This window comes from Ruditapes philippinarum, unplaced genomic scaffold (genome assembly GCF_026571515.1).
Source record: "Ruditapes philippinarum isolate M1 unplaced genomic scaffold, ASM2657151v2 ctg1499_1_1_1_1, whole genome shotgun sequence".
NCBI classification, from domain to species: domain Eukaryota; kingdom Metazoa; phylum Mollusca; class Bivalvia; order Venerida; family Veneridae; genus Ruditapes; species Ruditapes philippinarum.
Window position 1 is genome coordinate 38,979 of NW_026864636.1, and position 14,185 is coordinate 53,163.

Genomic DNA, 14,185 nt, shown 5'->3' on the forward strand with positions numbered 1-14,185 from the left:
TCGACGATAATAATTGTGAAAAACAGAATAGTCCATCGAACACAAGGTCACAAGAACTATATCACATTCCGTAAAATGTTTGAATCTAGTCTGCCTTCCTAAAGTCATGCACATATAAAACACACAGATACCGCATATCCAGCAATGTTGGCAATAACAGTATGATTATCTGGGATGTTATATAAATTATAACCATAGAAAAAGTAAGTGCATGGGTTAATATTAAGGGTAGTGGATAATGAAAATGGAAGTGTTTTGATAAGCTTAATAGCAAGCTTATTAGTTGGAACTTATACTAAAGTGCGACTTGAATTAGGACACAATTAGCATAACAGCTTCTAACGAGTTTTGAACATTTTACAGTCAGATTAAAGTAAATATACTATACTGTACACATCAACAATTAAACCCATAAGTAAATGGTCCTGCCTTTTTATTCAGCTAAAGGAAACGCTAAAAATGGTCGACAAATATGTAATTGGAATGCAATGAAAACAGCCTGTAATTGCTTATTACAATCTGAAGTTATTTTATAAGAAAGTTGTGACTGATAGTTCAAATTAAACCAGAAATAAATTGTCCATTGACTAAAGAGATTCTTTCTAGACAAAGAGGACAAAACATTAAATCTAAAAGATCCTTAAAGAAGTTTACAAACTACACATTATCAACTTACGCTGCAGTGAATTATAATACGATTTAAGTTCCCAATTTGTAAATTACATGTTACAAGGTTTAAATTCACTCTTTGCGGATAAAACGACTCAATAGCTTTTATCACGTGAACATTAGAGTTTTAACAAGATTGTTGATTCTAATTGGGGAAAAACTGAATAAGGTTGTAAGAATAATAAAACAGAACTATAAAGTGAATTAAAACCAAGAACTGCTTCGAAACGAGAAGTTAATAGACAAAATACTTGCAAACGAATTGATAGAGTAAATGGTTGCGGCAATTTAAGAATAGTTGGTTCTTATGTGCTCCTTCAATGGTGACTAATTGATGAGTTTATTAAATACGCTACGTCAGTACAGGAAGAGTTCAAGCTTTTGAGCAACTGCCACTGACCATGTATGAATTATCCATGAAAAGCTAAACCAAAGTTATTTAAGGTATGCGCGGAGCAAGGAACGTAACAAAGACAGATAATCAGAAAGAACAAGAGGAAGTCTTGGGTTGTACACAGCAGAACGCTCCGCATGTACTTGACCATGTATAGATGCTGAAATTCCAACGCTAGTTTTAATATCAACTGGCAAAAAAGTAACAAAGGGCATAAAACTGTAATAAGTCAAGATAAGTTGGTCTGTGCAGCTGGCATCATCTCACTGCTCTGACCATGTGTATGATTACCTGAATCAAGTTATGCAAATGGCAATTGAAAGGAATCAAAGGATAAACTAAATAGTAAGATAGAATATGTATTGGACACTTGCGCTACTCCATAAACGCCATTGTAAGAAATTGTATGAATCCCCAGTAGTTCAAGTATGCACTGGACAAGAAAAAATAGGAAAAGTAATAAAAAGGAATACTCTATAATAAATGGACAAGTAGGTTTGTGCACTACACCTATCTTATTGCTCCACATGGAACGTTGTTTGAGAATCCAACGAGTAACTTTCAGTTATGCGGGCAAGGAAAAGTACAAGGGGAATAACATCTGTAATTGTCAAATGGTTAGGTTCTATCAAGGATCTCACTCTCTAATGGCTTCCGATCGAAAGAGCTGTATGAATGCCGACAAGTCGTCCATCATGCCGGACAAGGAAAAGTAACAAGGATTAACTCCTGTAATGGTAAGTCAGCTGGGTTATGGTTCTGTGCACTGCATCTCTCATTGTGCTTGAAGCATTGTGAGTTCATGTCGAATCCCAACTACTGTAGTGCATGGCGGAGTGCTATCTAAAGTCTAGACACAGAAGTGCAAAAGTATACAAAGGCAAAAACTAAAACGTAATATCAGTCCCAAAGATATAGATAGTTGACTAATGGAGTTTGGCAACCTGGCAGTTCATTATCAATCGTCCAGCATGCTCTTGACAATTTGGTATATCTGAATTCTTTGAATTCCACCACATTAGCATCTGTGGCCATTTAAACCGTAAAAAAGATCAAAGACCTTCCAAATTAGATGCCAAAATCAGAATAAGTGTCAGTCAAGAACGGCTTATCTCTACAATATACTGGCATGGCAGCTAAAAATTTGATATCGACCTATCCACTACCTAGTACATACTTTCGGAGCTTTCATAACTCTCAGACAAGAGACGCAACAGCAAGCTCAAGTCTGAAAGTGATGAAAACCGAACGACAAACACGCACACCAATCTAAACTGAATACTAGACCACCGCTGAGAACAATCCTGACAGATCGAAATGGTTTCGCCTCTTGTGGTTCACCTGAGCACCCTGCATCCTTCGTTGGTCTCGCACCACAATATATATAGATTGCCTACCTGAGATTATACGATATGCTAAATCGCCGTGGCTCGATGTTCTCATAGCTTGATAGGGAGCCGAAGTACATTCAATAACAGCATTCTTCACGCTCAAGCTAATCGAAACGTCCGAAGAAACCGTACGACCAGCACAGGCGGCTAACGACGAAACCGACGACTAGACCTAACTAAACGGACCTAGATCAACAATGTCTCCACTCGCGCCCCGGAGGGGGGGGTGACTACTACTTGTCAAAGCCTAAATCTGCTTGACCCTAAAGTTACGGCGGGCGAAACGCGGAGCGCCGCGGGGGGACTGGGCGGTTTTGTAAGTACCTATGTCTAGTATACTCGCAAAATCAAGACCTGAGTGACTCCTCCTTCAAATACCCAAATAAGGAATGCACGCTTGACGTATCGACCATGCACAATTGAAGCAGATAAGAATTCCGACCAGGTAGATTTCAATGTCATGCGGCCGCACTATGGTTGATAGGTAACTAATTCAACTGGGCATTCAACTCTGCTAAAGTAAGACAAGATTAGAAGCGTAAGATAGATTCTGGCACGCACTTGACCATACTGTATAACGTCGTTGAACGGTCAACATCTTTAGTCATAATCATCCCAAATAATTACGTCCCGACTTAATAGGCAGACTGGCAGCAAGAGCAAGTAAGTGAAGAAAGATGGTAGAAGGTGCAGCATAGACTAATGTAATCGTTATTGATAGAGCATGGTACGCATGATGCAACCTGATAGAAGAGTCCTCTTATCTTATGTGCCCGTGACGATTGCATTGAAGTGGTTGTACTCCCCAACCAACGTTCTCAAGATTTGATGCCAAGGCAGGAAAGTACACAAAGTAGAACCTAACACAGATAATTAAGTACGAGACGATATTTATGGTTTCTTTGGCGACTGGCAGCGACTTCTGAGCATATCGCAATTAAGTGACACATTAAAATGCAACCAATAAGTCACTAAAGTTAAGTATCCACGGGAAAAAAGAAACATTGTAAGAGTAAAGCATACAAGAAGTCCTAACTTTGATAAAATTCGTAAGAAGAGGCCGTTATGGTTTTAGTTGGAATAACCTGCTACTCTCCTCTATGATGCAGCCCATTGTTGTAAAGCATGTACACTGATAGTCAACACCCAACAATTATCTAAGTATGCCCGGACGAGGAACATAATAACATCGTGACCGTGGCACCACGAACCCAACCGACCACGACCGATGACCGAGGACCGTATTACGTCGGTAAAAAGACAAAATGTTAAAGGATGCTAGATTAATCCTAAACTATTTGCGACAGAAAGAAATTTAACTACTGGTTACATGAGTATAGATTAGCAATAGTCATAAGAAACTTCATCATTGACATAGACGGCTTTCAAAGGACATCTGGAATCTCCTTAGAATAAACAAGCACTCGACAACTTTCGTCAATATATCTATCGCTTCAGAATCGCAACATCAACCGATTCATGTCTATAAACTCCAAACTGGAATCTTAATCCGTTTGTGGAATATAGTCGAATGACTGTCACTCCTATGAGTGAACGGAAAAAAGATACTTATCATCAATGATTATGTGCATGTTAAATCAAAAAAGCGATTAAATTAATCAGTTAAAACAATAATGTCAATTGGAGTAACTTCAAAAAGGGAAGTGAAAAATTATGCACAGATCATAGGTTCAATCGTTGCTTCATGTCAATCGTAGTAAGCGAACGAAAGATCACCAAAATCTAGTTGACCTCGGAATTCAAATTACATTTAAGTTATAAAAGTGCTGATCGTGTTCAAGCTATCCAAATAATTCATCTTAATCTATTCATAGGCCACAAAAGCAATAGTGTGAAATTAATATTCAAATAATATCTTTTTAAGAAAAAAATCAAATGTGTACAGTTCATTACATGTAAAAATACAGAGAGCGGTCAACTCGTCACAACCGTTGATACAACATCTGAAGATCCTGACGCTGTTTTGGTCTTGAACACGCATGTTTCGGCATATATTAGCGTGTTCACCACGAAAGCGATGTATAATTGATCTTAGACGACCATTAACTCAGTGTTACGTCTGAAAATAGAAGATTATGGATGTCTACTTCTCATTTATACAACAACTCTGTGTATAAACGACAACCAGAATCCTCATAGAAGCCACAAAACGCAACAAGATGAAAAATAATATTCACTTCACATTGTTCCGCCGTTTCCGAAGCTAAGTCCATGTCTATATCAAGCTATTCTCACATCTGTACACCTTTCATGCACTTGTCCGATTCTAATTAAGTGAGAATTGACAGCTGCCTATTACCCGATTAAAACACAACTATGTGGTGTCAATATTTAAATTTATATCTGTAAGTTATATATTACATGTATCATACAGCTGAATCAAAAGCTTATACTGTAATAACACAGTAAAGTAACCAGTTTCTTTTTGCTTGTTTGCGGTTATATTTCGACAGATTATCTGTGATATGTTAGAAATAATATACTTATTCTAATAGCGACTCGAGAATAGTCTTTCCTTGAGTGAAATAAATCGTACGTATGCGTTGAGCTTACACCTGCAATGTCACTTCAACATTTGGTTATATAATAGGGTTAGACGTGTGTACATAAGATAAAAGTTCAACACCTCTAGTATTCCAGACGTGCATGCGGTCAGTTCCCAGTAGCCCCCAGATTGCGCGACAGTACTCGAATTTGTTTAAAGACTCTGAATACCAGAAAACTAGTTAACGGCATCATTTCTTATTAACAGAAAGATGTTGATAATTTCGAAGCAATGCCACAAACTGCTATTAGCACATAGGCTAAAGAGTCAGCACACTAAGACGAGCTACGGCTCTCTTTCCTCCGAAAGCCATTCCTGCACCTCAGATACTGGCATATAAAACTGATCCTCGAAGTAACGGCATCGTATAAGAACAAAATCTGACATGGGAATACTCAACGAGTTAGATTTTGACATGAGAACATCATCGTCTAAAGCATAACAAAAGAGGCCTGCATGAAAGTTTTTGTAAACAATTCAATAGACGTATACATACATAGTAGAAACTCGTAGCACGTAAGCAAACCAGAATCTTAGTGTCGCTAGTGGTGGTCTCTCGCTTTAACAGGTAACTAAAATGTTTGCAAATGCGAATACCATCGACACAGTATTAACGAGTCAACTTTAAACTAATAAATGGCAAAAACATAACATAGGAACAAGGCTGAAATAAAGAAGTAGTACACACATCATGAGCGCCTTCTATGTATCTCATCAGAGACACTGAAATAATCGAGCGAAAGACAAGGATTTTAGAACATGATTCTCTCGTCATACGCTAGTGTGTATTCAAAAGATGGATGAGAAAACATATTTTGATATGGAACAATGGTCAAGAAGACTGAAAATAACGAGCTTTCGGAGTATGAATGTGTCGTTTAAAATATGGGATAAAGAAACCAGAACTGCACGACAGTTTCGAAGGTAATGTGTGAATAGAATTTATCGCTAGGAGCACATGATTATGGCTACAGATACGCGATTCAGGAATAATAAAACACTAAATAACGAAAAAACAAAATATTTTGAAAAAACATTGTGAAATGTATCTTTGAAGATAAGCACTTTACCAATCCCGCTAGGGTTTTAGAAGGAGAAACACATGGCATCAAGTTTTAAAAAAACGGACAATGACCCTTGGGAATAGACTAAAGGGAGATCGCAATGAGCATCTGCAACAATGACTGCGATGCTTCTTATCAAACTAAAAATTGTGTGTAAAGGCAACCTCGTTACGTGCAACCGTTATCATATGATTATTGTTCTTAGCCCACGAGGCCTTAATATGCAACCTGAGACTGCCGCAAACGCTCGGCCTGATCCAAGTGGTGGCGCTATGTCCGCGTGAAAGTATAACGGGCCGCTAGCTGAATCACATTATACCACTGCATCACCATGCTTTCTGCGCACAAGAAGCGAACCTGGGCTGGTCACGGTACATCCACACTGATTGCTATGGAATCACCACCATATATTTTCCTTAAACGAACCGAATGTGAATAGAAGGACATCTGACAAACCCACACCTATAGAACTAATGAACGAATTTCGTCATGTTACACAACCTTTTCCAACACAGTGCTCTTGCTAGACGTTTAGGTTTGCCTATATGACTTAAAGGCTAAGTTTGGCAGCCTGATAGAGTTCTAATACATCTTTACAACGCCTTGATAGAACCGGAACCTAGTTTAGGAGATATTTGAAGTTTTAGTATGTGCTTTAAAAGTCATAAAAAAGTTTCACTACTAAATGCCTTCCAGATACGTTTTAATTGAAAAGTTGAAAAATCAATGCAGATAAAGACTTTTACATGCGTACCTGGAGCCTTGATCATGAACAATCTAAAGAAAAAATACTGCACATTATAATATTCACAGTGTCGCGTCCCTGAAAGACATCCGTTATTCATATTTAATACTAAATCAAGGGCACATTGGTCGCAAGGTACGAACGCACAAAAGCTCTTTGAACAGAAATGGCATGTAGTAATGCATATGTTACATTCGGGATATTATCTCCTAGGTCCTTAACATAATTGAACCCAAATACATGGTAACACTTAGATGAACTTATCATTTGGTGCTAGAACCCAAAATAAATAATCTTAACGGTCCATGACATACTCCCTGTTAAATTAAATTGAACAATCTGTGACCGTTGAATATGGAGAGAGACTCTGGATATGCGCGCAATACTAGGCTCAATGAGACTTTTGGCCAAGTATTAAAATCCGCTGAATCCAGAAAATTTTGCTCGAACAAGCAGTATCAAGTACTGTCCCATCAAAGAATATATCAATTTTTATTAAATTAAGTGAAATTTTAATAAATGTCATGTTTTAAACCAGACGTCAATATCTAGCATGTTTCATTTTTCATAAGTCAGTAATATGGTCAAAATGTTAAAATTATATTTTTTCCCGTTGACTTACATTGTAACCTGACATGACGTCCATTTCAAAATGGCGGCGCCAATATAGACGTCATGTAGGGTTCGCCTCAAAATTAACGTGAAATGTACTCGGTAATTATAAAAAAAATTTGATTATTCTTATTTACTTACTGGTGGATCAATAGCTAAATGTTATCATTAAGAAGAAATTGAGTACAAAGTTGGTGTCAAAAAGGCAATTTTAATAGCAAACCATTAAACAATTTTAAGTAAAAATATCAGTAACCGCTTTATAAATTCTAACACACAAAATTTATATAATTACCATGATATACTGTCGTTTTTATATTCTTTTATGAAAAAAGAGCAATGAAGTGACTTGATTAGATAGCTTTTCAATCAAGCGCGTATATTGAATACCGCAAAACGTCGTAGGGAACGGGAACACTAGTTAGAGGTTATAAACATGGTTCTTAAATTAATGTTTAATTTACATAATTCTGTAGTTGTCTGAATTCTGTCCAATAGTATGTATCACGTCTATTCAAAAATAATTAAATTGACCAGGTTCGATGGGATACAAACATATGTTACCCTTCTTATTTCGGGTGCGATGTTCGTGCGCTAAAATTTTCCGTAGGTTCAACTGTCACAAGAAATTGCCAACAAAAACCACATTATCATGCAAATCTGACAAGAAATATATAGAAAGGAGAACTGATTCACTATACGTTCAACATTGGTTTGCTTGTAACCACAGTGTCTACTTTAACTAACTCCTTCGCTAATGAGAGAACACAGACTCGCGTTCGAGGAAAATGTAAATTATAAGAATATAATATCATGTTTTCTAGTTTGAGCCTATACACTTTAAGCTCGTAAATACAGATTTAACTTTCCGTCTCACAATTCAACAACATGTCCAGAAATAACTGGCAGTGATTTGATATTATTAAGAATAAGTTATAATTGGAGCGTTCAATAAGCGACAATAAGTGTGTTTTTTTGTAGACACAGTGTTACATATAATGTTAATGTGAAGGGGAGATCGAGTCAAAGAGAAACACCGAGTGACATTCTCAATAATTTAAGCCGTCCTAAAATTTGAAAATATTCAGTGAAAAAACAATAGCATTTTTTTCGCGGGAGAAAAGATACCGCGTATTGTATACTATAGTATTTTGTAGCTAAAAGAGAAGGACTTACAGAAGTTTTGAATAACAAGATAATATATAGGAAAGTCATTTCAGAGAAATATATAAAATAGTTTAAAAACATAAAATCAAAACGAAGGTTAGATCTATATGTAATTAATGGAAGTAGTATTGTACTGTTATAGATTAATGTCATTAAGTGTGTTTAAAATTATTTAAATGTTATCAAAAGTTTTATTATCAATATATGTTTGTTTGTTTCATTTTACGCCTTTTCCCAACAGTATTTCAGTCATATAGGCGGGTAGTTTCCTAACAATCGTTCCTGGAGAGTTACACCAGTACTAGACTACCTTCCTCCGCGCTAAACTACCAAAGCATTTATTTATGAATTGAAGGTGTAATTTTAAACAGTTAAGTTGCAAAATCTGGGTATACAAAAATTATATTAAATGCCATCAAACCAAATTTATCTCAAAGCTTAAAAATATCTGTATGAGGTTTCATATGCCTAACCGCCCTCTGTCAATGCCACAGCTGGAATTATCCATAAAAGCGCGAGGCATTTTTGTTATGTCATCTATTTCGTAAATTGTTGTTGACGTAACAGAGTTTTTTCGTCGGGAATCCATTTTCTATAGTTATAAACATTGTCATGTTGACAACTAAAATTGATGGGCCGTTCTTGAATTATGGATTTGGAACATACGGAATTATGATGTGTTTCATTTACATATTTCATTTGCTAACCGAGATAACTCCACAAATTGAATAATGTTTTAATGGTGAGACGGATGAACAGTTTAAAACATCTGGATCATCATAAGTGTAGGAGCCATGTCATTCAGGAGTTTTGATGGGATCTACGGAATCGGATAGAAAATGGCAATGAAGGAATCTTCAGAATGCGAATTTTTCGTGACGTTTATAAAGATCAATTTCGAAATGCATACAGTAGAAATTCTATTCAGCTTAAAATAAGTGCAATTTCTAGATCTACTCCATGTGACTCTGTGTTCTTGTTGCTTATTTTTTTATTTTTTTAAAGTTTTCCATCATGCATTGTAACTAAACTGTTACATCTTGTAGATCCAGCTTTGTAAAATAATCATGAAACGACCCCGAGAACCTCATGCATAGTTTAGAAACATGACACGTGCTTTCTCACGTTCATCTTCAAATGAGGAGTACTTCGGCAATGGCTACGGAAAATAAACAACAGAGAGTTACCATAGAGAAATCAAAATTTGCTTTCAGAAGAAAAGTAGACACTTTAGAGAAAAATCCTGGAAAATCTCGAGGGTGACATTTATTAAGATTACAAAAATAGTTTAATTTTTGTTCAACCTCGTTTTGTTAATTCATACCAGGCAAAAGTTCATTTCCATTTTTAGTGGGACAGACTATAACATTTTAGATTTCCTTTCCACCTATTACTGAATTTGTGGATACAATAGCATAACGTTTATTAACAATTTATTCTTAATATTTTTATGTTTTACCTGCGATTAACCTGCTTTTGTGTTTTTTTACCCTTTTGTTGTTCTGTTTTTTTTTTTGTTTTTTTTTCATCACATACTTATTTTTAACACTTTCATCAAGAAGTTGTCATGCTTGACAGGTTAAGATTATTATAGGCGTCAAGATAAATGCTACTCTGGAATATACTGAAAGTTTGGGGGACTTACAATCGCAAGTATAATATTTCTTCACACCTTTTCAATTTTCAGATTTTGGAAGAAAATTTGAATTGATAACACCAACATTTTACCTAAAAAATTGTTCGGAATTCAGAATTTAGAAGCTTCGTTATTTAGAGGAACTAATTACACAGAAAACAGAAGGAGAAATTTCGAGACCCTGAAAAATTTCGGATTTAGAAGTTTCCTGATTTAAGAAGTTCAGGAACTCGAAAGTTACATTGTATTTTATCATCTTTAGTAATCTTGACCTTGCAAATATTAACCTTAATTACATGTTTCACACCCGTAGTCATGAACATGACCATTTGTGTTTCAATCCTTCAATACATGATGACTAAATTCTCCAAATACATATTTTCATATTTATATCTGTACTTTGACCCATATTTGTGACATTGACCTTGACCGCAGGGACCTAAATTTTATACGCAACCTTCCGCATTACAATGGTGAAAAATTGTCCTAAGTTATGTTGACTACCCTCAATGCATGTAGAAGATTTGTTCCGGTCAAGCGTTTACCAATGAAGTGTTTGTCAACAAAAGGATTTTGAAATATATGGAAAATCGGTAACCACTCAGTCTCTGAAGCAATGAAAACAACAACATTAACCAACAGAAAAACATGTAAAAAAACAGATTCTGTCTTTGATAAAATTGCGATATTAATATTAAGCATTAAATGTGTTGGGCAAAATAATCCCGGACCAGAAAGTAATAAAACACTGATAAGAAGTTCGGGAAACGTTTACAGCAGCCAAATAGCATGCTAGCATTCTAAAGAAAGAGAAAGTGAGAAAAGAAGAGTTTTCTCAAAAATGATAAAACATCCAACTAAATAAATGAATTAAAAATATGGAGCTAAAAAATTTGAAACGTCGTTATAGTTGAATATGCAAAAGCAATTTTCTTTCAATTATTTACAAGTTACAGTTTTGTCTCTTTATGTTTCTAAATGACTTTCAGTTCGACTAAATAGAAATATGTAATATTGACGTACTCGAATAAAGAAGAAATATATTTACTAAATTTCTCTGTTTTGTCGTCTTTTCAAATTTTTTTAATAATGTACTTAATGTACAAGGAAACACAATCAATTTTACTTACGTTTGTCATTGATTTGGCCTGAAGTTTCTGCTCCCTTCGTTACTTTTCCAATAGAGACGGGTTTTGAAATGATAGTTTCACCTTAAAAAAAACCCTCAAACTTACGTTATGAATATCTTGGTTTTGTTTTATGAATCATGTGCCACAAGTATATATCAGATACATTGTATTAACTGCGGTCAATGTTGAAGTTAAGTGATTTAACCAATGCTACCATTGAATGAAATTATTAAACTGGATAGCACAAAACACAGTGTATGTAATTTATTTGATTCACAAGAAAGGGAAACGAAGGGATTTTCTCAGAAAGATTTAACAGTTTCTAAAAATCATTACGCATTTTGTACGACAATGAACAAGTCCAGTCAGAATATCTACAGTTTCAATTTTTCAAGTTCTCAAAGAAAATATAACATACTCAATTGTCGCCAGAGGTGTCATTGAATAATTAGCGTTTTAATTTAATCATATTGTGAAAAGAGGAATATATAGCGTTTTGGTACTGTTTAAATAAATAAACAATAATTTACCATCCGGTTCTGTTTCTGCACGTGCAAAATAATTTGTACGATAAGAAGGAAAAAAATACATTTATATTTAGAGTAATAAGTTTAAACAACAAAACTTATGACACGTCCCTAAAAGAGTCGATTGCGTATTGTAATGTTACATATTAATAAGCTCTATATTGTTATTTGAAAATAAAAGACAATGACCTATAATGAAAATTCTTTGAATTACACTAGGATAATTATTATATTCTTCATTGTTTTTTGTTTTTTTCATTGTATTAATTACTTTTGGTGAAATATTTATCTATCTATTATAACAGTATATGCTACAGTCATAAATCTGAATAATAATGCAACCTGTTGTTTGTAATGATTCTGGTCCTTGTACGTCTCTTTCGGCATGTTCAGATTCTGAATAGATTTTGTCCCCTTCAAAAGAAATTTATTGTTTTGATACTTTTTTAAAGTTGTTTGAATGTTGAGCTAGTCTAATGATTGTAATATGTCTAGCAAGAACTAGTGCAAAAAGAAGAACTATCTTAAAAGCACATATTTAAATGCTGTTTGGACAAGCTTGATGTAAAAAAGTGAAAGTAAAATTCAATGCATAATTCTGAAAGGGGAAATTGGTCCAACGATTGCATTGTTTCTAAAATTATTCAAACATATCAAAATATTATTTCTAATAATCGAATTAAGCTTGAAAATATATGTGCTTTTAGTTATATAGTATATCCCTTTTTGGCTTCACTTCTATATGTCTGCCCAACAACAGTCTGGCTTTATTTTCAGATGTCACTTTTATTGTTATTACTTATTTCGTTAGATGAAATAGAAGTTTTGAATAATGCTACTGATTTATAGTTATGTGATATTGTATTTATTTTAGCTGTCAAATTGAACAAACTAATAAAGAAGAAATGCTATAAATGTTGTAAATAAACAATAATTGAGAATGAGTTATAAAAATATAAAACATAAACAAGAATAGAATTATCTTTAAATAGATACTCGGCCGAAGTCAAACTTGTTAACTTGCATACGATAAGCTACTACTTACCATGATAACCGCAAACAGAACAGTTTATTTGTCCTTAATAGTTTCATTTCATTTTTACCCGCAATGTTTTTCCCCATTAATTGTCATATTAGATTGAAACAATATTACTTACATTATTTGATTTTAATCAAAATGGAATTTGATTTGAATAGGAATTTATAATAAAACAAAGATTAAGTAGATACTGTACACTAATTCTACGTAAAAATTTGCAACAGTTACTGTAAATTAGTCGAAAGTTCGTTATAATCGTGTTATGCCCGGTTCGAGAAGAGAATATAATGAATAGAACAGCTTAGAAGAGAAACCCAATCGAACGCAAAAGTATCAATAAGGCGACCTGTCATATTTAATTTCATATATTTATTCAAAAGCTGTTAGAAACATCTAGACAATATCATTATTGTGTTTTTATATATTTATTCTTATTTATATTTTTTTCCAACACTTCTTGCCATCGGACAATCAAACAGACCTCTACCTATAACGGAAGCTCTTCTAAAGTATCAAACAACAGGCTATAATTGTTAAATGACCAGTGAAGATTCAGCCTATATTCATTTCTTTACTGTTAATTTTAGCGGAAGTCAAGGTGAAATCGGACGGCCTTCGGCCGAAAACTTCCGTCTATAGTTTAAAAAGACATTTGAATATGATAAAATTCTAAAGGGTATTGATAGAACATTTATGGCAGAATGTGAAGTTATGTTAACATTACCTGCACATTATTGTTTTTACTCTTGGATGGGCATATAGATACTTCCACATATTCTTTATTCTTAAGTTGTTTCACTTTGAATGAAGTTTATCGCATAAGAAAACTAATTAATTAATTTCAATTTTACTCACTTGTGTCGCTTTTTACCTTTTAAATCTGCATATTTGAAAAAAAGACAAAGGAAAAAGGTAAACTGTTTAACGGGAATTAAAGTGCTCAAATCTTACTTACTGTAAACATCTACATCAATTTTAAACCCCAAAATAGTCATTGGTCTCTTGTTCATTATTTCATATACAGCTGAAAAGAGAATGCTTAAATGTGTATTCCTGACAAAACATGTCATTGAATGCAGTGACAAAATTAACTTGTATAATCATTTCATCCTGCAGTTTTGAGCTGAAAATTGTATTTTTTTATCTGATTGTTTTTTCCTTAAACTATTTGAGACCAAATAAAGAACATTTTAATAAATATATTTAATGATTATAACTGACTGATTTTACGATTATATTTATTAC

General features: G+C 34.2%; 1 protein-coding gene across 1 annotated transcript in view; it reads right to left on the reverse strand.

Annotated features, from left to right (window-relative positions):
* Positions 1–5,305: 5,305 nt before the first annotated feature.
* The window catches only part of LOC132726351 (uncharacterized), a 55,334-nt gene continuing 46,454 nt past the window's right edge, over positions 5,306–14,185 (reverse strand). The window contains exons 5-8 of the mRNA XM_060711662.1: positions 13,896–13,964; positions 12,244–12,315; positions 11,375–11,455; positions 5,306–5,451 (exon numbers count right to left, since the gene is read on the reverse strand). Of these exons, the coding sequence (XP_060567645.1) occupies positions 5,306–5,451; positions 11,375–11,455; positions 12,244–12,315; positions 13,896–13,964 (368 nt within the window). The remainder of the gene's footprint in view (positions 5,452–11,374; positions 11,456–12,243; positions 12,316–13,895; positions 13,965–14,185) is intronic.